Source organism: Amblyraja radiata, chromosome 19 (genome assembly GCF_010909765.2).
Source record: "Amblyraja radiata isolate CabotCenter1 chromosome 19, sAmbRad1.1.pri, whole genome shotgun sequence".
NCBI lineage: Eukaryota > Metazoa > Chordata > Chondrichthyes > Rajiformes > Rajidae > Amblyraja > Amblyraja radiata.
In genome coordinates, this window is record NC_045974.1 from 6,803,132 (window position 1) to 6,829,410 (window position 26,279).

The 26,279-nt window shown below is 44.1% G+C and overlaps 1 protein-coding gene across 4 annotated transcripts in view; it reads right to left on the minus strand.

Annotated features, from left to right (window-relative positions):
• Positions 1-5,129: 5,129 nt before the first annotated feature.
• The window catches only part of fgd4 (FYVE, RhoGEF and PH domain containing 4), a 182,962-nt gene continuing 161,812 nt past the window's right edge, over positions 5,130-26,279 (minus strand). For all 4 annotated transcript variants that reach the window (XM_033037563.1, XM_033037565.1, XM_033037564.1 and 1 more), the window contains exons 11-18: positions 24,231-24,323; positions 22,380-22,459; positions 16,513-16,543; positions 14,449-14,544; positions 13,214-13,339; positions 10,689-10,838; positions 9,309-9,452; positions 5,130-7,555 (exon numbers count right to left, since the gene is read on the minus strand). In XM_033037563.1, coding sequence (XP_032893454.1) covers positions 7,322-7,555; positions 9,309-9,452; positions 10,689-10,838; positions 13,214-13,339; positions 14,449-14,544; positions 16,513-16,543; positions 22,380-22,459; positions 24,231-24,323 — 954 coding nt within the window. In that variant the 3' untranslated portion in view covers positions 5,130-7,321. The remainder of the gene's footprint in view (positions 7,556-9,308; positions 9,453-10,688; positions 10,839-13,213; positions 13,340-14,448; positions 14,545-16,512; positions 16,544-22,379; positions 22,460-24,230; positions 24,324-26,279) is intronic.

The window sequence follows — 26,279 nt, forward strand, 5'->3', positions numbered from 1 at the left end:
CTTTCATTATTTGGTGGGCTTCAATAGAAGATCTCTATAGAAGCTGATACAATTATGACTTCTAAAAGACATGTGGACAAGTCAAAGGTCAAGAGTCTATAATTGTCATATATACCGACAAAGGAACAATGAAAGTCTTACTTGCAGCAGCATAAGAGGCTGTAAAAACAATACAAAGGTAGCATAATAAACAAAACAAGGCTGCAGAGTGGCACAGCTGGTAGAGCTGCCGGCACACAATGCCAGACCCGGTTTCGATCCTGACCTCATGTGCGATCTGTGTGGAGTTTGCACCTTATTCCTGTGACCACGAGGGTTTCCTCCGGGTGCTCTGATTTCCTCCCACATCCCAAAGACGTGGGTTTTTTTGTTGTTAATTGGCCTCTGCAAATGCCCCTAGTGTGGAGGGCACGTATGAGAAAGTGGGATAACATAGAACCAGTGTGTACAGGTGATCGCTGGTCAGCGTGAGCACAGTGGGCCAAAAGGCCTGTTTCCACACTCTATCTCTAAACTACACTGCATGATGAGTGCAAAAAAGTCCAGTCTTTCATGCAACCTAGTCAGTTCATAGTTTTGTTTAAGTAGTGCAGTGTTCAAGAGTGTTATGGCTGTTGGGAAGAAGCAGTTCTTGATCCTGGAGGTTTTCCGACCCCTATCCCTTCTTCCCGAAGGTAGGAGTGAAATGAGAGCATGGCCAGGGTGGTATGGGTCTTTGATGATGCTGGTTGCCTTTATAAGGCAGCGCCTCCCATAGATTTCTTCGATGGTTGGGAGGTCAGTACCTGTGATATATGGATTCGAAAGATTTGGAAGGCTTGAGCTAAAAGCAGGTATGTAGGACTGGCCCAATATGTCAACTTGGATGAAATGGACAAGGTGGACCAATGGGGCCTGTTTCCATGCAGAACAAGTCCAGGTCTATGGTATCAGCATGAAAATCTTGCCCAATCACTATTTAAAACTAAAAATTGTAGGTTTTAATTGAGGCTGCACAGGGATACAGTTGGTAGAGCTACTGCTTCACAGCGCCAGAAACCCAGTTTCAATCCTGCCCGCTGGTGCTGTCTGTGTGGAGTTTGCATGTTTTCTGTGACCGCATTTGTTTCCTCTGGGTGTTCCGGTTTCCTCCCACATCCCAAAGATGTTTGAGTTTGTAGGTTAATTGCATATTTATTCCTCTCATACAAGTAAAGGAAGTGTTGGAACAAGGTACAACGGCCAAGGTTAAAAGACACGGTAAGTCATACTTTTCTTTGCTTACTGACAGGACATTAGTTGCCAAATATATTTTTTTGCTCGCTTCCCAGGGCTGTATTTTTCCATTTGGAACCAGGGTGAAAGAATCAAAGCCAATTTAAACTGGCACTGCTCAATACATTATCGTCTGGTTTACTACATTCAAAGGGCAAAGAATCAAAGAAATCAAAAGCGCTGACTGTTAATATGCTCTAATTAGTTATTTACATGAAAATCAATTAAAATCTTTAAGAAAAAACTACCCACTGCAGTCCATTGATGATGTTGTGGAATGTGTGCAAATTACACTGTATCTCATCGAAATACTAGTCATTACAAATAGCAATGTGTTACCATCAATACATCTTTGAAGACTGTGGCATAACCATCTTTAATTAAACATCAACTTCTATATACATTCTAATCCATTGCATTTCATAATCAGGTACTGAATGAATAGCCCAGGAAACGTACTCTAAGCAGCTGATTAAATAAAAAAACATTTGGAGAACAACAACAGAGTTTCACGAAGAACAGAGAGCTTCCTTAGTCTGATAATGTACAGGCCTATAGACCATTGTAGGGAGATGTAAGTGTCACATAATGCTCCGCCACTCAAAAATGCTACTTTTCAGATGCATTAAGATACTTAGCTTAGTTTAGAGATACAGCATAGAAACAGGCCCATCGGCCCATCAAGTCCACGCCATCCACTAATCACCCACCCCCGTACACTAGACCTATATTATCCCAATTTCGCATCCTACACACTAGGGACATTAAATCGCATGTTGTGCTTGATTAATATAGGCACAAATGGATTCCATTCCTGGCAGTGGTGCCCTCACTAAGGTTCTTCAAAGAATGCAACTTGTGTACAACAATTAATTATTGTTGAGCAATTTTAATCCAAGCCCATTAATCCACGTGGTAAAGGCATCAGTTTCCAAATATTGAGATAAAGCACCTTGACAAATCATTACTCAAACTCAATGAGTTTATTAGGTACTGTATGTTGACCATCACTGGCACTGTCTGAGGCATGTCTTTTTAAAAACAGAAGCACACAGAAACCAATTCCCATCTCATACTGACTGGTGCACATTGTGCAGGTAGATGCATTGTATTCAGCACAGACATTGTGGGCCAAAGGGCCTATTCTTGTGCTGCACTGTTCTATGAAACCTTAACGTTTGTAAAGAGAGCATTTGAAAACTTGAAAAGAATTCCATTATATATAATACTGCTATTTATTCAATTTTAATACTGTACTGATTGGAGACTTACCAACAAAAACTGTATATACATGAATTCTCATCCCTGCCAATCAAAATTTAAAAAAACTGCAATCACTTTTGATTTAAACGATACTAGAAATGATGATACCACTGGTACAGTCAGTGTATGCTAACATGTCGAAGGGCTGATACAGTTAAGCGAGTTTCAGGCTGGGTGACTATAGTGAACGCAGAACAATATTAAAAACGTGCAAAAACAGATCTTCCAATGTGTAGAGCCCAGACGCAGTTCGCAGGCGTCTTCTGCAATGTGGACCAAATAGGAGCTCAAGATTTGTAGCACTCGTTCACAAAACTGGTAAGGTACAAGCTAAAATGACACGCGTTCGCTCTCTGGAATTCTCACTCAAGGGTGGAGTTAGTGTAAGTGGTCAAGAAAATGCACCCTAAAGTAACCTGTAATTACGTTTAACACAGTGTTTAAAACTCATATTAGAGTGCATTTTCCTGGGATTTAATACTGTATGGACAACAAGCATACTTTTGCATGATGATTTTCTATAATAGCATTGAACAATCTTTTTTATACAGGAGACAATTTTAAGGGGTAACTTGCTCCCTCACAAAATGTACATGAACTCATCTGTTTTTTTTCTCCAGAAAATGCATTAAAGAACCTTTTTTTAAACCTCCCTTGACCCATTCTAATCTTGCTCCAATGATGTCCTTGCTGATGATGGGTTGTGCATTGAAAAGACCCGTGGACAGGTTCTGTGGAGCTGAGGTGATGATAAGATGCGGCTCCATTGTCCTCTGAAAGCAAGTGCTGTTTGTGAAGATTTGGGGTGAGAGTGTGGATGGAGAAAAGGCATGGCAAATGTCTCTTTTTTCTGGATTAAGTGTGTAGGAAGGAACTGCAGATGCTGATTTACACCAAAGATAGACACAAAATGCTGGAGTAACATAGTGGCGCAGCTGTAAAGTTGCTGCCTTACAGAGCTTACAGCGTCAGAGACCCGGGTTCGATCCTGACTTTGGGTGCTGTCTATACGGAGTTTGTACGTTCTCCCTGTGACCAGCGTGGGTTTCCTCCGTTATCTTCGGTTTCCTCCCACACTCCAAAGACGTACAGGTTTGTAGGTTAATTGGCTTGGTATAAATGTCAATTGTCAAGTCAAGTCAAGTTTATTTGTCACATACACATACGAGATGTGCAGTGAAATGAAAGTGGCAATGCTCGCGGACTTTTGTGCAAAAGACAAACAACCAAACAAACTATAAACACAATCATAACACACATATTCTTTTACATAATAAATAATGGAAGGAAACACGTTCAGTAGAGTTAGTCCCTGGTGAGATAGGCGTTTACAGTCCGAATGGCCTCTGGGAAGAAACTCCTTCTCAACCTCTCCGTTCTCAGCGCATGGCAACGGAGGCGTTTGCCTGATCGTAGCAGCTGGAACAGTCCGTTGCAGGGGTGGAAGGAGTCTCTCATGATATTGTTGGCTCTGGAGTTGCACCTCCTGATGTATAGTTCCTGCAGGGGGGCAAGTGAAGTTCCCATAGTGCGTTCGGCCGAACGCACTACTCTCTGCAGAGCCTTCTTGTCCATGGCAGAGCAATTCCCAAACCAGATGGTAATGTTCCCGGACAAGATGCTTTCCACCGCCGCTGCGTAGAAGCACTGGAGGATCCTCGGAGACACTCTGAATTTCCTCAATTGCCTGAGGTGGTAAAGGCGCTGTCTTGCCTTACTCACGAGTGCTGAGGCGTGTGATGCCCATGTCATATCCTCGGAGATGTGGACTCCCAGATATTTAAAACAGTTCACCCTATCCACAGGATCCCCATTTATCCTCAATGGAGTGTACGTCCTTGGATGATGTGCCCTCCTAAAGTCCATGATCAGCTCCTTCGTTTTTTTGATGTTCAAGAGGAGGCTGTTATCCTGGCACCAGAGTGCTAGACCAGCCACCTCCTCCCGGTAGGCCTTCTCGTCGTTGTCTGAGATCAGGCCCACCAACACAGTGTCATCAGCAAACTTAATTATTGAGTTGGAGCTGAACCTAGCCACACAGTCATGTGTGTACAGGGAGTACAATAGGGGGCTGAGGACGCAACCCTGGGGCGATCCTGTGCTCAGGGTGAGGGACTTCGATGTATTCCCTAATGTGTGTAGGATAGTGTTAATGTGTGGGGATCGCTGGTCATTGTGGACTCAGTGGGCTGAAGGGCCTGTTTTTGCGCTGTATCTCTAAACTAAATCAAACTCAGTGGGTCAGGCAGCAACTCTGGAGAGAAGGAATAGGTGATGTTTCGGGTTGAGACCCTTTTTCAGACGTTTTCGGGTCTCAACCGGAAACGTCTGAAAAAGGGTCTCAACCCGAAACATCACCTACATAACATCATCTATTCCTTTTTTCCAAAGATGCCGCCTGACCCGCTGAGTTACTCCAGAATTTTGTCTATCAACATTAACGATGTTTATAAAGAAGTGACCTGGAAAAAAATATTCAAAAAGCATTTCTGTGACAGAAATTTTAGTAAGTGTGTCAAAAAAAATCTAACTCAATGATAATCTTTTTCTTTGTAAATTAATTATAACACATCATATCCTCGCTTGGACAAGACTCGGGACAACAAGCATACTTTTGCACAATAATCTTCTGTAATAGCATCAAATAACTTTTTTTCTCAAGGAGATCATTTTAAAGAGCAACTTGCACTCTCACAGTTCCATAAACTCCATCTATTTTTTTTTAGAAAATGCATTTACATTTACATAGAAATGGTGACAAGCACTACTTTTAAGAGACTAATAGTTTTGTCTTGTTTGGTTTCCATTTTGTTGCATGTTCAAGAGAATAGAACCCTTAATATCCAGACACATACAAAAACATTTCAAATGCTACAGTCCACTTGAATTCAAATTGGAGTACCCCTTCTTCAGGTCACTTATATAATTTGAGCTTTGGCATACTTTGCAATACTTTGCTTAATTTGCAACACTAAGGCTCAACAAAACCTCTCAAATTAATGGACAAGTCGGCAGGCTTCAAATTCTCTAGTGATCTGTAGGATTATTTTTGAAACATTTATAAATAAAGTCACAAAACGTTGCATTTGATAGTTAATGCTGAATAGGTAGCAAAGACTAATGAACAATCAAGATCAGTAGATCAGTAATCCACACTGTAAAGTCAGTAAAATCAGCAATTTTTCATCACATTCTGCTTGAGCCTGCTGTGGACTTGCATCAGAATAAATCAGTTTGATTTCACCATTCGGCAGAATACTTGCAAGGTAGAAGAACGAGCTGCTTTTGTACCCCTACTGTACATATTTACATGATAACAGGATTTGAAGGCAGTAATGAGTTTGAACTATTTAATTGGACTTATTTATATTATGATATTATCGTACTGTAGCGTGTCGCCACAGTACCCTCTTAGCGTGTTATTGTCTGACTTTGATTTATACAAGTGTATATCTTGTAGATATATTTACGGTGCCACATGCAAGTTTATTTTCTTCCTGGACTTTCTGGAGATGATTTTCTTTCCTCTCAATTTATGGGGCGACTCGATTCTGAAATCAAATATTATTCACAGTTCGAGAGATTCAACTTCCTCCCCAGACCACGGCTGTAGCTCTGCTGAACACAATTACATGGATTGGGATGTTTCTGCCTCGTTTTTGATTTTGAATTCCTTCCCTGGTCGACCACCATCGGCTCAACCGCGGGCAGGGAAGTCACCGTCACGAAATCCCTTCTTGAGAGTTAAGAGATTAAGGTTCATCAGGAATAGCAGTAGAGTTAAGCCATTCGGCCCATCAAGTCTACTCCACCATTCAATCATGGCTGATGTATCTCTCCTAACCCCATTCTCCTGCCTTCTGCCCATAACCTCTGACACCTGTACTGATCAAGAATCATCTATCTCTGCCAGTAAAATATCCACTGACTTGGCCTTCACAGCCTTCTGTGGCAAAGAATTCCACAGATTCACCACCCTGAAATTCCAAAGATTAACCTGCTGTCTTTTGACAATGTGGATTCCTATCATTTTGTAGTGCAGCAAAACCTCCTTGTTGCATGGTTGCCGGGATTACGACTAGTTGAGGAAGCGGGTTAATTTTTAATAATTAACTGCTTCATGTGTACATGAATCTTTGGGTATCCCAAGCTAACCCGCACCTGCTACACAGGTGGGGGACGAGAAGGATACCTCAGCTTTAATAAATACAATAATATAACATCAATTCTTTGCCGCTGCTTAAAGCACAAGGACATTAGACAAATTGATTTCAAATACAGAAACTAGTGGTCTCACGAAAAAAAAAAAAAAACTCTTAGGTCTGTTCATTTCCACTGAAACTTCACAGAAAACAGTCTGAATGTCTGAGCTATGGACCACAGTTCTTCACAGTTCATTAATTGCCATTCTGTACATGCATCATGTACACCAATTTAAATTCACTGCTTCGACCGAGCAGCCAAATACGTAGACGATATAACATCACCATAATATAAAGCTTATTTAATTGTCCAGTGTTTTCTTAAATGTTATAAGTTTGTGCTGGATAGTTTTTTACCGACTGCTTGGTCACTGAAAGAGTTTTGGTGCGAATAGTAACAGAAGTTACTGACCAATGCAGTCTCTGTTTGTCGGATTAGTCAGGGGTGATAGGACGAGAAATAGTGAGCGTAGACATTTCATTTGAAGAGGTTTTTAAACGTTTTTTCCCCACACGAGATACCACACATGCTTTAGAAATCATCCTTAAGGTGGTTTTGGATTCTCAGTGTCAGCCCCTGGATAGCTGGAGTCAACGCTCAGTCAAGAGGTGGAGGCCTCATCGCTACTGAAGTCATCATTGTCAGTGGGCGTGTCCCCCCTCGCGGCCATGCTGATTATTTTCAGCCACTGTTGCTTGTGATCGTCAGAGTCCGCGGCAAAGGTGTGGACGAACCGCGATTGTTTCAGCCTGAACACGTGCGATGCGTCCACCCCCCGCGGATTATCTTCTATCATGTAGCCGAGGAGAGGGATCGTGGCGAGTGCCTTCACGTCCTGAAGATAAAACAGCAAAACAAAATAACCTTCTTGAAAAGTATTTTTAAGTATCATTAGGCCATCCAGCCCATCTAGTCTGCTCTGCCATTCAATCATGGCTGATCTATCTTTCCCCTCTCAAGCCCATTCTCCTGCCTTATCCCCCAAAATCTCTGACACCCGCACTAATCAAAAATCTGACTTGATTGATTGATTGATTAATTATTCCTTTAATAATCCTTTTCAGGAAATTACAGTGCCACGACAGCTTCAAGACAAACATAACACCACGCTTTCATACATAACAAGTTAAAATACGTTAAAATACAATCTCCACTTTAAAAATACCCAATGACCTGAACTCCACAGCCATCTGTGGCAATGAATTTCACACATTCACCACCCTCTGAATAAAGAAATTCCTCCTCATCTCCTTTCTACAGGTACGTCCTTTAATTCTGAGGCTATGGCCTCTGGTCCTAGATGCTCCCACTGGTGGAAACATCCTCTCCACGTCCACTCTACCCAAGCCTTTCACTATTCGATAAGTTTGAATGAGGTTCGCCCTCATCCTTCTAAACTCCCGCGAGTACAAGCCATCAAACGCTCATCAAACACAATCATACTTAACGACTGAAAAATCACCAATCTAATTGATCCATGCCCTTACATTTTGGGAAATAATTGTGTTTATTGAAACTGGTAATGCAAGCAATGGGATGTCCCATGACCGAACATGGAACACTTAAACAATAGACAATAGGTGCAGGAGTAGGCCATTCGGCCCTTCGAGCCAGCACCGCAATTCAATGTGATCATGGCTGATCATCCCCAGTCAGTACCCCGTTCCTGCCTTCTCCCCATATCCCCTGACTCCGCTATTGAAAGCATCCAGAGAACCTGCCTCCACCACCCTCTGAGGCAGAGAATTCCACAGAACACTTGCCAGTCTCACCAAGTATATATATTTTGCAGGGGATCTGCCCACCTAGAATAAAGTTTGCCTTAAAATCAGGATGGATAGAATCTCTGTCACAGGTCAATACTAACCTTCCATGGAACACTTAGGTTGTCATACCTTGCATACATTGTCATACCTTCCATACATTGGTTTAATTCTACTTGTGGCCTTTCTAAGCAGAACAGTCACCTGTCCACACCCTTCCTCAACATTTCCCTGCCACCTGTCACCCAAAGAAACCTCTGTACTTGTATGTGTGGGTAGGTACATAATTATGCACCGTGAGACTTATTCACAGGCTTTAGCCGAAAGAGGCCTCAAGGTCAGTGTTAAGAAGTACACAGTGGCACAACTAGTAGAGCTTGTGCCTCACAGCAATAGACAGAGACCTGGGGCACGATCCTAACCTCAGGTGCTGTCTCTGTGGAGTTTGTATGTTCTCCCTGTAACTGTTTGGGCTTCCTCCGGGTGCTCCGGTTTCCTCCCATCTCCCCAAAGACATGTGGATTTGTAGGTTGATTGGCGCTCTGTAAGTTGGCCCCAGTGTGTAGGGAGTGGATGCAGAAGTGGCATAACACAGAACTAGTGTGAACAGGTGATCAATGGTTGGCATGGACTCGGTGGGCTGAAGGGCCTGCTCGAAATGCCATATCTCTAAACTTAAAAAAACTAAAATCTCCAGAACAAGCTGGCAGTGTGTATATATCCAGATTTGCTCCCTCTCTGGTAAGTTCCCATGGTGAATCCCGTATTTTTCTTCTCCATCCCCATGCAGCCGGTGATCTTTCAGTTAGGGACAAACACTCATACCTGGGGTGCTCCATACATGTACAGAACCAATCCCTCATTCTTAGGAATCACACACCACACTTTCTGCCAGGGTTTGGCCGGTTTCTCCAGATATTGAAGAAAATTGCAGATGATACAGTTCTCGGAGACTTCAGCAGCGTCAATCTGAAAGGCAGAATGTGAAGAGGGAGTTTAAAAAAAATCAAATTTAATTGATGAGAGCAGAAAAGGTACAGATTACATATCACAAAAAAATGACGTCACAGAGTATAAACCTCTGCATGGGTGGAAATCCCCAGGGGGGGGGGGGGGCACGTCCCCTCCATGTTTTGAGAGGTGGGTGACAATCCTCCCATGTTTTGTAATCCAGATTTTGAAATTCGGTGAAAATAAAATCTATTAAAATCTCCACTTTCCGCGAGACAGTGGGGGTGGGACTGATGATGAGACGTCAGTGGGCAGGCAGTGGGGGGGGGAACACATGATGATTCAGCGCGATGATTGGAGAAGGGAGTTGTCGGTCAGAGGCGGAAGTAGGGGGGTGGGACTGAGGATAGAGAGCGGTGATTGGAGGAGGGAGACGTCCGGGTGGAGCAAAGGTCATAGAGCGGAGCTTGAATCGGCCTGTTCGCGGGGCCTTTCATCGCCCGGCGCGGCTTAAAATCAGCCGCGGGATCTTCCACCGCCCCGCGGTCAAATTGCTGCGTCGAGGCGATCGAGGCTCCCGATGTTGAAGCCCCCGCCGGGGGATGGAAGGTCCCGCGGCCGGTTTTAAGCCGCGCCAGGCAATAAAAGGCCCCGCGAACGGGCTGATGCAGTGTGCGCGGCAATCAAGAAATCGTGTCCCCCCCATGCTTTGATAGCGATTTCCGTCCCTGAACCTCTGGATAATTACCTGCCGTTTTGCAATTAATCTTTATTATCACTTGGACTATTGTACTTTATTACAAGTGACATTTGCTATATCTGAATACAGACCTTGTAGTCCACAAGGCAGCAGGCTATTTTAGATCAAGTATTTGGCCACAATACACATGCACATGCAAACACATACTGGCACAGACACAAAATGCTTGAGTAAGTCAGTGGGACAGGCAGTATCTCTGGAGAGAAGGAATGGATGACATTTCGGGTCGAGACCCTTCTTCAGACTGAGGGTCAAGGGAGAGGAAGTCTAGAGATATGGAAGGGCAAGGTGTGAAAACAACAGATCAAAGCAGACGACGATCAAGGAAATGTAAAATGGCGGTCTCGACCCGAAAGATCACCCACTCCTTCTCCCCAGAGATGCTGCCTGTCCCGCTGAGTTACTCCAGCATTTTGTGTCTGTCTGCAGTGTAAACCAGCATCTGCCATTCCTTCCTACACATCCCGGCACATTTGGCAAACGAAGGCTCGTACCTCCAGAATTCCTTTCTTCCTTTTTTCATCTTTCTCCTCACTGTCCGTTTGTCCTGTTATGATGATGTAACAGTCTTTACACACTTTGTTGGGCTTGTTGCTGTCGTAGGCAAGGTTTGCCTTGTATTCAGAACACTTCCAACAGACAACCTAGAGGAAAGAAGTGACGCATGTTACAAATCCCTCAATTAGTCACGCGCAACTGAAAACACCACCAGCCTCAGATACCCAAGCAGATACTGCAGAGCAGCATTCCTGCCGTGGTATTGCAGCAGAGCAGAACGATGCTATCAGAGCTCTTGTTTTGCTGATAACACTTAATACGGGTCCCATCTGTTCTCAGACTGAATGTTACAAAATTCCTTGGCACTGTTTCAAAGTCCACGGAATTTATTCCCAGTGCCCCGGCTCATATATTCCCCATCAACCAAAATCACAAAACATTGAGTCATTAAATCATTGTTCTTTGTGGACATATGAACAGTGATCACAGTGGCGCAGCGGGTAGAGCTGCTGCCTCACGGCACCAAGGACCCGAGTTAAATCCTGACCTCAGGTGTCATCTGTTTGTGGAGTTTGCACCTTCTCCCTGTGACTTTATCTGTTTATTTATGTGTGTATATATATATATATGGTCTATGGTATGTAGACACACTGATCTGTTCTGTATTTTATGCCTACAATATTCTGTTGTGCTACAGCAAGCAAGAATTTCATTGTCCTATCTGGGACACATGACAATAAACTCTCTTGACTTGACTTGACCGTGTGGGTTTCTGGTTTCCTCCCACATCCCAAAGAAGTGTGGGTTTGTAGGTCTCTGTAAAATTGCCCTTAGTGTGTAGGGAGTGGGTGAGAAAGTGGGATAACATAGAACTAGTGTGATCAGTGGGAACGCGGTGGGCTGTAGGGCCTGTTTCCACGCTGCATCTCTAAACTAAAGAAATTATCTCTAAATTCGGATTACATGTCAGCGAATTACTTCACTATCATTAAAGTTCTTTGAATGTCCTTGACACCTTGGAATATGCTATAGAATGGAACTGTTTCTTCCGTTTAAGCATGTTCCAAATGCCAACCATCATGGTGAAGGCAAGTTAATTTTTAATTGTATTATATTCAACATAATGATTAAAGCTTACCTTAGTGTGATTTCATAGAAACAAAGAAACATAGAAAATAGGTGCATTCGGCCCTTCGAGCCAGCACCGCCATTCATTGTGATCATGGCTGATCATCCCCTATCAATAACCCGTGCCTGCCTTCTCCCCATATCCCTTGATTCCACTAGCCCCTAGAGCTCTATCTATCTCTCTCTTAAATCCATCCAGTGACTTGGCCTCCACTGCCCTCTGTTGCAGGGAATTCCATAAATTCACAACTCTCTGGGTGAAAACGTTTTTCTCACCTCAGTCGTAAATGACCTCCCCTTTATTCTAAGACTGTGGCCCCTGGTTCTGGACTCGCCCAACATTGGGAACATTTTTCCTGCATCTAGCTTGTCCAGTCCTTTTATAATTTTATTATTTACTCCAGGGGTTTCCTCCCACACTCCAAAGGCATACAAGTTTGTAGGCTTCGGCGATATTGTAAAATTGTCCCTCGTGTGTAGGATAGTGCTAGTGTACGGGAATCGCTGTTTGGGAAGGGCCTGTTTCCGCGCTGCGTCTAAACTGAACTAAAATCTCTAAACTGAATAGAGTCACAGTGTTTTACAGCGTGGAAACAGATCCTTTGGCAAAAACTTGCCCACACTGGCCAACATGTCCCATCTACACTAGACCCACCTACCTGCATTTGGCCCGTATCTCTCCAAACCTGTCCTATCCATGTACATGTCTAAATGTTCCTTAAACAAAACTAAAGTTTGCTGGAGACACGAGGATGTTAAGGGCCTGTCCCACTTGCATGCGATTGCATGCGTTTGGTGCAACCAAACGGAAGCGGAGTTCGCGCTAAGTACGCACTAAGTACGAGCTAAGTTCGCGCGTGACGTAATTTGCGTCATACTTACCAATCTGCTGGGCAGGAGGCGGGCCGACTGAATATGGGCGTCGCACGGCAACGTCATCACGCAACGCCACGCCGGGCAGTGACGTCATCACGCAACGCCACGCCGGGCGATGACGTCATCACGCAACGCCACGCGCTAGGCGTATGCCATCAAGACGCTGCGTACGACATAAAGACGCTGCGTACGACATAAAGACGCTGCGTATGCCCTCACTGCGCCTGCGGGCCGACAGGCCGTTGGCGCGGGAAATTTTCGGACAGTGCGGGAGCCCCGCGCGATGTCGGGACCAGCCCCGCACAACTCCATACACCTCCGCGCTTCGAAGTGGGACCGGCCCAGCGCGGCCCGTACGCCTCAAGCGACCACGTTTGGTCGCGCCAGACGCATGCAAGTGGGACAGGCCCTTTAGTATACAGTGCTGGAGGAACTCAGCAAGCCTGACAGCACCTGTGGAGGGAAACGATAGAGGATGGTTCGGGTTAGGGCGCTTCCTGGTGAGTTTGCTACTTACACATCCACATGCTCGACAGTGGTGCCTTCGCCGGGTCAGAGCGTTGAAGGGCTCTTTACATTTCATGCACAACGTGACCTCATTGTCGCGGATCCACCTCGGTGCCCTCATCCCCAACTCTGCCGTCTTGAAGCATTAAAGAAATAAAATAAAACACTCGGGACCAATGAAGAAACATGGCAGTTATACAGCTAATAAACTAAATATTGCTTATAAAATGAGCGCGTCTGAAAACCCAGAGCGGCACGGTGGCACAGCGGTAGATTTGCTGCCTTACAGCGTCAGAGACCCAGGTTCAATCCTGACTCTCTGCACAGAGAGCATCCATAGTCAGGATTCAACCTGGTTCACTATTTGTTTGTTTGTTTGTTCTCCCCATGACCACGTTTTCTCCGGGTGCTCCGGTTTCCTCCCACACTCCAAGGACAAACAGGGTTGTAGGTTAATTGGCTTGGGTAAAAATTGTAAATTGTCCCTAGTGTGTAGGATAGTGCCAGTGTACAGGGGTCGCTGGTCGGCGCGGACTCGGTGGGCCGAAGGGCCTGTTGCCACACTGTATCTCTAAAGTCTAAAACTCTATGCTATTCAATGCCAGGGGTTATGTAGAGAAGGCAGGAGAATGGGGTTTGGAGGGAAAGATGGATGAGCTATGATTGAATTTTGGAGTAGACGATGGGCCGATTGGCCTAATTCTTCTCCTATCACTTTTAGACATTCGAATCGTTCCCGGGTCTCTGAAGTTTTAAGGCAGTAGCTCTACCGCTGTGCCACTGTGCCATGTCAAGGGTCATGAGCGGAAGGCAGGAGAATGGGGTTGAGAGGGAAAGATAGATCAGCCATGATCAGGCTGAGTAGACTTGATGGGCCGAACAGCCTGATTCTGTTCCTAGAACTTATAAATCACTCGAACATGCACTTCCTGCACAGTGCAACATCTGCTTCACAACATGTTCTCATTTCAAGTTACATTCTCATCGTGCGAAACTAAGTCTTCATTGTACAACTTATTAAAATAGCAAAGCATGAAAACTGAGATTTAGTATTATTATAAAAACATCTTAAATATCACTTAACTAATAAAGAATCAGAATATTCTCAGAGTCAGGAGGAGGAAGTCCCAGTGGTAAAGGAAGTTTCATTAAAAATGTGTTCCTCATTAAGCATTTTATCAGCTTTACTGCAGAAATCAAAATGACATTAGTGACCGGGTATTTACAAAACGTCATGGAACTTACTGAAACCTCAGGACCATGGTCTTCCCCTTCTTTAGCTATCGCAGATCTGAAAGTTTCATTCTTCTGTTTAAAGTCATGTATTGTATATTTCAGAGCCTGCATAAAGAATCAAACCCAAGGAGAATAGTATCAAACAGACGACACCAAGATATGCAAGTCAAACACTGCAGGTTCTCAATGTCTTTGTGGTTGAATAAGGCAGATCATCTGGCTCAAATGAGTGTAGGCCAAACTGCCCAGGATAATACCAGACAGTGTATGGTTCCTTTTTCATTAGTACCATATTTAATAGATACTTCACTCTTTTCACCAGTGGAGCAAATATGCACATATAAGTGTTCTCATTGTAAGGCATAACAATAATCCCATGGTCAGTGTTACGCCAATATTTATTTGCATTTTATTGCGCATGCGCACGCACTATATCTTACAACTACATATATATATATATATATATCTTAACGATGTAGTTATTAGTATATATATATATATATTTATAGCTGGAGTAACTCAACGGGTAAGGCAGCATCTCTGGAGAAAAAGGATAGGTGACGTTTTGGGGCGGGACCCTTCTTCAGAAACGTCATCCATTCTTTTTCTCTAGGGATGCTGCCTAACCCGTTGAGTTACTTCAGCACTTAGTGTCTATTTTTGGCATAAACCAGCATCTGCAGTTCTTTGTTGTTATATATTTGACATCTTGCCCACCATTTGGTGGGCGGAATGGCCTAAAGGGCGTGTCCCACTTTCACGACCTAATTCACAACCTTTTTTACTCGTGGACATTTTTCATCAGGCTAGAAAAACGCCCCGACCTACTTGATGCCACGAGTACCTACGACTAGCATCACGGCCTGCTACGACCTACCTACGACCTCCTACATAGAAACATAGAAACATAGAAACATAGAAATTAGGTGCAGGAGTAGGCCATTCGGCCCTTCGAGCCTGCACCGCCATTCAATATGATCATGGCTGATCATCCAACTCAGTATCCCGTACCTGCCTTCTCTCCATACCCTCTGATCCCCTAAGCCACAAGGGCCACATCAAACTCCCTCTTAAATATAGCCAATGAACTGGCCTCGACTACCCTCTGTGGCAGGGAGTTCCAGAGATTCACCACTCTCTGTGTGAAAAAAGTTCTTCTCATCTCGGTTTTAAAGGATTTCCCCCTTATCCTTAAGCTGTGACCCCTTGTCCTGGACTTCCCCAACATCGGGAGCAATCTTCCTGCATCTAGCCTGTCCAACCCCTTAAGAATTTTGTAAGTTTCTATAAGATCCCCTCTCAATCTCCTAAATTCTAGAGAGTATAAACCAAGTCTATCCAGTCTTTCTTCATAAGACAGTCCTGACATCCCAGGAATCAGTCTGGTGAACCTTCTCTGCACTCCCTCTATGGCAATAATGTCCTTCCTCAGATTTGGAGACCAAAACTGTACGCAATACTCCAGGTGTGGTCTCACCAAGACCCTGTACAACTGCAGTAGAACCTCCCTGCTCCTATACTCAAATCCTTTTGCTATGAAAGCTAACATACCATTCGCTTTCTTCACTGCCTGCTGCACCTGCATGCCCACTTTCAATGACTGGTGTACCATGACACCCAGGTCTCGCTGCATCTCCCCTTTTCCTAGTCGGCCACCATTTAGATAATAGTCTGCTTTCCTGTTTTTGCCACCAAAATGGATAACCTCACATTTATCCACATTATACTGCATCTGCCAAACATTTGCCCACTCACCCAGCCTATCCAAGTCACCTTGCAGTCTCCTAGCATCCTCCTCACAGCTAACACTGCCCCCCAGCTTAGTGTCATCCGCAAACTTGGAGATATTGCCTTCAATTCCCTCATCCTTGTGACGACCTTGTGACGACCCTGCTGCGAATATGAGTCAAGGGCAAACTCGGCAGAGGTCGTGAAAGTGGAACAGGCCCTTAATTCTGCTCCTAGAACTAGTAGCTAAAACGTACATTTGAAAGATTTGCGTCATTCTTTCCTTCAGATCAGTATCAAAATGTCAAGTTGGAAGATATCAATAGCAATACATTTTGTCTTTACCTTTATCCATTCTTCCTTGTCCTGATCAGAGCTGAAACAAAACAAAAACGTGATCAGGATGCTCGCTGCTGAGTAAATGTTTGCTCAATGCGGCGAAAGTAACAAAATTGTGAACAAATTCCCTTTCATTTTGTGGCAAAAAGTCTGCCCAGACTTGGCAATAATGTGGCCGTGTGTATGGTTCCAAACATCTGCCTGAATGTCTTGTGCCGCTTCCTGTCATGGGGGTTGTCGACAATTTATATTTGAACATGTTGTTAATATAATGTATCCATTACAAGCTAATTTTACTTATTCCCATCCGTACAAAATTTCGCATTCATCCACTCTTTAATTCAAATTCTACAGAATACATCATAAAATTGCACTCAACATCTATCATGAAAGATGCCATTTTCCTCTGAAAATATATTGCTCCCTTTACGGAGTTTTGCACATATTTATAAAAACATTAAATAAAATAATTTGTGTTGGATCCCAGTAATGAAAATATTAAAATAATACATTTAATAAATATTTTTTGTTGGATTCCAGTAATGAAAATATTAAAATAATAAATTTTAATAGTGTTAAATATTAAACAATATTTAACACAATATTGTTAAATTGCATTAAATATTTTTTAACACAAAGTAAAAGTAACATCTTCTGTGTTAAAATGCAACAAAGATTATACAGAAATTTCTGAATGAAAGGTCAATATTGGCTGATTAATTGAGCAGAATCAGTAAGAATATACAAAGCCACCAATTAACTACAGCTGAAATTAAAATAGAAACTACAAACTGTAGATGCTGAAAAACTGAGAACAGACAGAATCTCTGGAGAAAAGGAATAGGTGACGTTTTAGGTCGAGTCCATTCATCATCTCTGGAGAACGTGGATAGGTGACGTTTCTGGTCGGGACACTTATCCACACTCTCCAAAGATGCTGCCTGACCAGCTGAGATACTCCAGCACTTTGGGTCCTTTCGTGTATTACAGTCTGAAGAAGGGTCTCGACCCGAAACCTCACCTATTCCTTTTCTCCAGAGATGCTGCCTGACCCGCTGAGTTACTCCAGCTTTGTGTGTCTATCTTGGTTTAAACCAGCAGCTGCAGTTCCTTGCTACACATCTTAAAATTAACTTTGATTCTCTTTCCAGAGATGCTTTGTGGGTTTTTGATTGATTGATACAGCACGGAAACAGGCCCCAAGCATGTCAACCATTGGGCACACCCTCATACTAGTTCTGTTATCCCACTTTCAAATCCACATCCTACACACTCGAGACAATTTTTACAGAGGCCCAATTAACCTACAATCCCACACGTCTTTGGGATATGGGAGGAAACCGTAGAATCCGGAAGAAATACAGGGAGAACTTGCCAACTCCACACCAACAGCACTCGAGGTTAGGATTGGACCTGAGCTTCTGGTGCTTTGAGGCAGCAGCTCTACCTGCTGTGCAGCCTCTACTGCGACCTGCTGAGTGTTTCCAGCTTTTTCTATTTCTAATTATGATATGGATTTAAGAGAGTTAGATAGAGCACTAGGGACTAGTGGAGTCAGGGGAGAAGGCAGGCACGGGTTATTGATAGGGGACGATCAGCCATGATCACAATGAATGGCGGTGCTGGCTCGAAGGGCCGAATGGCCTCCTCCTGCACCTATTTTCTATGTTTTTATGTTTCTATGATAAAATGTATCTGTGCAGTCCAATGTTGGAGAAGATAGAAAATGCACGTTAGAGTTCCTGGTCTCAATTATTATTGCACTAGTTCTCCAGGCAAATGTGTGCAGCAGTCAATTTACTCTTCCTGTCGAATTAGTTCGAGGAGCTCTGGAAATAAGGATAAATCTGTTTTAAACCAGCAGGTGGAGCTAGCTGATCATTGTATCTGAAGAAAAAATACTAACTGCTGGAGGAACTGAGCTGCATCTGTGAAAGGAAATAGAATCATAAATTCATACAGCGTTGGCACAGGCCCTTCGGCCTAACATACCCAAACCAACCAACATGCCCCATCTGCAATAGTCCCACCTGCCTGCGTTTGGCCCACATCCCTCTAAACCTCTCCTATCCTTGGACCTATCTAAATGCTTCTTTAACATTGCCATAGTACTTGCCTCAACTACCTCCTCTGGCTACTCGTTCCATACACCCACCACCCTTTGTGTAAAAAAAGTTACCCCTCAGGCTCCTGTTAAATCTTTCCCCTCTCACCTTAAACACATGTCCTCTGGTTCTTGATTCCCCTACTCTGGACAAAAGACTGTGTAGTTACCCAGTCTAATCCTCTCATGATTTTGTATACCTCTATAAGATCACCCCCTCATCCTCCTGCGCTCCAAGAAATAGAGTCCTAGCCTGCTCAACGCCCCATGGCTCTGGCCCTCGAGTCCTGGCAACATCCTTGTTAATCTTCTCTGCATCCTTTCCAGTTTGAAAATGGATGGATAATACTTCTGGTCAGGACCTTTCTTCTGGCTGATGGAGTAGAGGGGAGATAGCTGGTAGAAAGAATTGAGGGGGAGGGAGGAGGCAAGAATTGGCAAGTGATAGGTGGATCCAGGTAAAGACACATTGACTGGCTGATGAATCTGGTGGGTGAGAAAAGGGGTGGAGATATTGGCCGAGGCTAAAGGTGATAAGTGGAGAAGACAAAAGAGTGCAAATAGGGGAAATTAGACGTGAAAGAAAGGTGGGGAGTGAAATGTGGAATGGTGGGTAGTACAGAACAAAGGAGGGGGAAGAAAAATGTACCACTTAGAGTGGAGAGGGGAGGGATGATGAGTGAATGGGGGGAGGGGGGGAGGTAGGGAGTGTAAAAATGGAAAGAAAGAAGTGCAGGGAGGATGTTACCCAAAATTGAAAAAGTTCCCATCTCCTTCAATTGAATTCTCCAATTCCGCTATCCCCTGTCCCCCCTACCCATCCCACAAGGTCACAGGGAGAATGTACGAGCTCCACACAGACAACATAGAAACATAGAAACATAGAAATTAGGTGCAGGAGTAGGCCATTTGGCCCTTCGAGCCTGCACCGCCATTCAATATGATCATGGCTGATCATCCAACTCAGTATCCCGTACCTGCCTTCTCTCCATACCCTCTGATCCCCTTAGCCACAAGGGCCACATCTAACTCCCTCTTAAATATAGCCAATGAACTGGCCTCGACTACCCTCTGTGGCAGAGAGTTCCAGAGATTCACCACTCTCTGTGTGAAAAAAGTTCTTCTCATCTCGGTTTTAAAGGATTTCCCCCTTATCCTTAAGCTGTGACCCCTTGTCCTGGATTTCCCCAACATCGGGAGCAATCTTCCTGCATCTAGCCTGTCCAACCCCTTAAGAATTTTGTAAGTTTCTATAAGACATCTAAGGTCAGGGTCAAACCTGGGTCTCTGGTGTTGCAAGGCAGCAGCTTTGGTTTGGTTTTCAGTTTAGTTTTGAGATGCGGCGTGGAAACAGGCCCTTCGGTCCACCGAGTCCATGCCAACCCATGATTGCCCATCCACTAGTTCTATCCTACACACTAGGCCTCTGGCACTGTAAGGCAGCAACTCTACCACTGTGCCACTGCACCACCCATCTAGGTTTGATAAGCAATCTTGTTTTGCTAAGAAAAATATGAAAAACAGCACTTGATCAAGTGTTGCTGTTTAGCGGCACTCCAATTAAAAAAAATAATACAGGAAACTAAATACACACAGGACTTCCACTTGTTCGAACACATCAAACCTACAGTTCCAGGTGTTTGAGAAAGAACTGCAGATGCTGGAAAACCCGAAGGTAGACACCTATTTCCTTCGCTCCATAGATGCTGCCTCACCCGCTGAGTTTCTCCAGCATTTTTGTCTACCTTACAGTTCTGGGTTATCAGAAGAGCTTCAAGTTGGCTTAACAAAGGAGGGGACATGCTGAGCAGTAAGAAATGAGATAATTATCCCATCAGACTTTGATATCTCAGCAAAAACAATAAACAGTAAAATTAATGAGCCGTGTGCTTCTTTATCTGTGTGGAATATATTAAACTCTCCTAGCAATCACCTTCAATTTACTACGCAGAAAATAAAAAGTATAGTACTCACATGGCAACAATTCATTTCAATACGTAATGAAAGCAAGCACTCGTAAAACATTCAACATTCAGTCTCAAAACCTATTTGAAACATATTCTGCTTCTCATTTTTAAGTGGAACGGAGGATGTTCCCATTTGAGACACGAAAGCAACACATACTATCAGCTCAAGTAAGCAGATTGAAATAAAAGATAGGTTTTGTTTGCTTCCTCCCACAACTGCAATAATATGGCTCGATGCTAATCTGCTGTATCAGATGCAAAATGTTCCCTGCGCCCACCTCAACCAAGATTGCAGCCTCATGGCTAGACCACTGAATGACTGGAAAATTCAGAGAAGTACTGTGCAATGGATTGTGCTGTTTAGTTTAAGTTTTAGATGGTCGGCTGGGACTCGGTCCATTGAGTCCACACCGACCATCAATCACCCAAGTTCTATGTTATCCCACTTTTGCATCTTCTGCTGGAATTTTCCCAGGGACCAATTATCCTACACAGATGCACGTCTCTGGGATGTGAGAGGAAACCGGAGCACCTAGAGGAAACCCACGCGGTCACAGGGAGAACGTGCAAACTCCACAAAGACAGCAGCCGAGGTCAGTATCACACCCAGGTTTTCCGGTGCTGTGAGGCGGCGGCTCCTGACTGATGCAAAATAAGTAAGGTGTGTACTGGAGACAATTTAAATAATTATTAGTGATGATGAAATGACTGCACTATGTACTGAGTATGGTTTCACAGTTCATGCAATACTTCAAAACTCGTGCCCAACCTTATCAGACCCACCTACAATGCGCTGGCACATCGAGGGGGTGTCTTCAGGATGTTTAGACAGAGGTACTGGTTACAAGTGTAACTGAATGAAAATATATCACAGCTCTTCAAAAGGACCGGCCAAGGAACATAACAAAATGGGATCGTCTAAGAAAGAACTGCAGATGCTGGAAAAATCAAAGGTAGGCAAAAATGCTGGAGAAACTCAGCGGGTGAGGCAGCATCTATGGAGAGAAGGAATGGGTGACGTTTCGGGTCGAGACCCTTCTTCAAACTGGTCGGGAGGGTGGGTGGTAAAAGGAAAGGAAGAGGTGGAGACAGTAGGCTGTAGGAGAGCTGGGAAGGGGAGAGGAATGAGATTGTCTCATCGTTCATCTCCCAATAGGAGCACAACGTGCCATGTTGGAAGGGCACAGCAGAACACTATTCCACTAACTGAATCAAATCATTCCCATTCCCATTCCCTTGATCCTTCTCCGCCGTCCTGTAAATTAATTTCCCTCAAAGTGCATATCCAATTCCATTTTGAAAGCCCAGACTCTGCATCTACTACCGCTGCAGACAGCAAGTTCCAGATCATAACGGAAAAAAAGAGAAAAAATGATGTATTCTCACCTCCCCAGGTGCATTTTACTCTCCAGTCAGAAGCAATGTGGAATAATCAGCATTTAGCAAGTGCTTTCATTCCTACTTGCAGTTCTAATGCACCAAAATCCAACAATGTAATGAGGATAAGATAGACACAGTGCTGGAGTAACTCAACGGGTCAGGCAGCATCTCTGGAGTCAAAGGATCAATGACGTTTCGGGTCGGGTCTCTTCTTCACACTCAACTTGAGTCTGAAGAAACGTCCTGACCTGAAATGTCACATGTCCTTTTTCTCCAGAGATGCCGCCAGACACGTGGAGTTACTCCAGCACTTTGTGTCTATCTTTGGTGTAAACCAACATCTGCAGTTCTTTCTTTCAGCATAATGTAATGAAGATCGTTTTACATCTGTGAATAATCACAAAAGGCGAGTTTCATCTTACCTGGCCTGCAACTCCAGTGTTCGTTCTTTTCCAGAGACCTGGAATGTGTTGGGATAGTCTTTGTTATGGGTCTCAATGACCTATATATCAAGAAGCACAAATAAAATAGGTTTGGGTGACATAAAAAGATGTTGGTTATTTGCGGTTCACTTTTTTAAGGAGAATTTAATACAGCTTGAGAGAATCTACAATGGATATAGAAACCCTTCTAAAGAAGTGGCCCGACCCAAAACATCACCTAGCCGTGTTCTACAGGGTTGCCCCCTAACCCGCTGAGTTACTCCAACATTTTGTGTCTTTCCTACAATCGGATCATATTGTCATCAGTGACAGGAGCAGAATTAGGCCATTCGGCCCATCTAGTCTACTCCGCCATTCATTCATGGCTGATCTCTCTCTCCCTCCTAACCACATTCTCCTGCCTTCTCCTTATAACCTCTGACACCCGTACTAATCAGGAATCTATCTAACTCTGCCCTAATAATATCCACTGACTTGGCCTCCACAGCCTTCTGTGGCAGAATTCCACAGATTCACCACCCTCGGACTAAAGAAATTTCTCCTCATCTCCTTCCTAAAATAATTCTCTAATTCTGAGGCTATGACCTCTAGTCCTAGATATGATTGTTCTGCTCAATCTTTAGTCTCTGAAGTGAACAGAGTTGTGGACTGCTGCATATGTTACTTACTGTGCAATAGATTTATGCTGGTTTAGTTTTACGTTTGGATGGTCAACATGAACTCGGCCCACTGAGGCCACACTGACCCTCGGCCACCCGTTCACACTAGTTCTATGTTATCCCACTTTTGCATCCACCCTCTACACACTAGGGGCAATTTACAGAGGCCAATTAACCTACAGACGCACACGTCTTTGGGACGTGGGAGGAAACCGGAGCACCCAGAGGAAACCCACGCGGTCACAGGGAGAATGTTTGCACAGGGACAGCGTGCAAACTCCACACAGACAGCACCCGAGGTCAGGATCGAACTCTGGTCTCTGGTGCTGTGAGGCAGCAACTCTACAGATAATTTCTACTCTACCCCAGTGCCCAGGTCAAGACCAACATTAATTGCCACTAGAAAAATGTCAACTGAGTGACAGGCACATTCTGATTTACTCAGAACTTGCTAGCTTTCCAATGAAATGAGGTGTTTGCTGGTACAGATGGGACTTCCTCAGGTGCAGGGCTGTGTGATGAGGCTTGGTACAGCCACTGTAAAGATTCTGTGGGGGTAGTTTAAGGCCATTAAACCTCCAGGGTTTAAGGCCAACTAACGACGGCACACTAAGCAGTTGGAACCTATGTAAAACGGTTACAGAGTCATAGTGATACAGTGTGGAAACAGGCCCTTCGGCCCAACTTGTCCACACCGGCTAACATGTTCCCACCTACACTAGTCCCACCTGCCTGTATTTGGCCCATATCCCTCCAAACCCGTCCTATCCACGTACATGCCTGGTTGTTTCTTGATCGTTCCTGCCTCAACTATCTCATCTGGCAGCTCGTTCCATGCTCCCACCACCCTTAGTGTGAAGAAGGGTCTCGACCCGAAACTTCACCCATTCCTTCTCTCCAGAGATGCTGCCTGTCCCGCTGAGTTGCTCAGCATTTTGTGCCTATCTTCGGTGTAAACCAGCATCTGCAGTTCCTTCCTATGCCCTTTGTGTGAAACCACCACCCTTCGCTCTCATGGAGTGTGTGTGGAGAGAAAAATCACTGTTGTGATGATACTGCATGAATCCTGCAGGCGAATGGGTGGCACAGTGAATGCTGTGTGTGAATGCACTGTAACACGTATTTGCCAAAGTCATGAACAAAGTCTAAAGTGGGAAACAACTCGACCAACCTTCATGCCTTCAATACCAATTTTGGTTCGGACAGAATATCTTGTGAATACCAAACTGAACTTTGGAACACAGTACAGCAGCATATTGTTCAACTGTGGGCAAAAGAAACAAGAAAAGAATGGTCAATTACTATCCATCTCCAGAGTAACCTCGTGTGAATCCTGGGGTTGGTCTAAACATTTTAGCTGCAATTTCACGCCGTTGCCTTATTTAAAAAAAACAATTAAATAACACACTCAGAGCGTGGAACTCACTCAGTGAAAGAGGTGACCGAATGGACATTGCGTTATAAAGTTGCTTTTTCTCTCGGATAAGTTAATATCTAATGGATTACAACATTTTTCTATTTTGAGCATGAATACAGCACTGTATGTTCTTGTTGAAGGTCGGCAATTATGCAGGGTTCATTCTGAGCACTTTGCAGCATTGTCCAGGCTATTGAAGGGGATGGGGGGAGGGGGTGGGAAATAACACTCAGAGGGTGGCGGATAACAGCATTAAAAAGACAATTGCTGTAGTAATGAACCGTAGATGCTGATTTACACCAAAGATAGACACAAAATGCTGGAGTGACTCAGCGGGTCCGGCAACATCTCTGGGGAAAAGGAACGTGACGTTTCTGGTCGGGACAAGTCTGAAGAAAGGTAAAAGGTAGTTGGGCAGGTACATGAAAAGCAAAAGTTGACAGGGTTATGGGCCAAACATGGACAACGGGAGTAGCTTAGATGGGACATCATGGTCGGCATGGATGAGTTGGGCCGAAGGGCCTGTTTCTCTGCTGTTTGACTCATAGACTGATTTCAGGAAGTAAACGACCAGTGGACAATGTACACAATAGTGTTCAGCAACTGGGTTAATAAAAAGAGAAGCACCCACTGCCTGCTGCAGAAATATATTGTTTGACTTGAATGAATTTCTCAGCCATTACGTCACCAAATCTGCAGTGAATATAGGCTGGAGGGTAAAGACTATGGAGATTAAAAGAAGGCCGAGCTCTCCCCAAGGACATTCCTTTCCACCGACACCGATATCCAAAACTCAAGAGACCGCATCCACTTCTCTAATGATAATCGCGGACGCCATTTAGCATGTGCCTGAATGTCTGAAAGGTGTTTCTGTCAGAGAGCATTCCTTAATGAGGGTGCAACATCCATGTTTTATTCTCACCTATGGCAATGCTGGTAGGTTGTGTGAGTGCAAAGAGTTCCATGAAAGCAAAACATTGTCAGACTGTAAATAACTAACCCGCCATGACTTCCAAATGAACACGTTCCAATGACAAAATAATTTCCCAGAAATTGTTGAACTGGCTACCTGTTATGTTTCTACACATTCAGACATTCATGTGAATTTAGCTAGTCGTTTAATTCTTATATTACTTTATATGAGCCATTGCTAATGCAAGGATCGCAACACTGAGATTAGGGGCGGCACGGCACGGTGGTGCAGCAATAGCGTTGCCGCCTCACAGCACCAGAGACCCGGGTTCAATCCTGACTACAGGTGCTGTCTGTACGGAGTTTGCACGTTCTCCCCGGGTGCTCCAGTTTCCTCCTCACTCCAAAGACGTATAGGTTTGTTGATTATTTGGCTTCGGTAAAAATGGTAAATTGTCCCCAGTGTGTGCAGGATAGTGCTGGTGTACAGGGATCAGTGGTCAGTGCAGGCTCGGTGGGCTGAAGGGTCAGTTTCCACACACTAGTTCTTGGTTCTTGGTTTCTTGGTCCTCCAAAATATTCCAAATTGAATTTAAACTGGAGGTGGTGGAGGGAGGGCTTAAGCCAGAAAGGGTTATTGGGAAGAAAGAGCTACTTTAAATTTAGTTGCATGTGGTTGGGTAACTATAGTAGGGTGGAGATTATTCCATGATTATTCCACACTATCTCCAAACAAGACTAGACTAGAATGTGTAATATCAGATTGCATGGCATTTTAGTACTGGTTCCATTTGAAACGCAAACCACAATGAAATTCCACAATTTGCCCGTTTGAAGATGAACGTTTGAGTTATAACACCAGCATAATGAAGAGCTGGAATTTGCACTGTG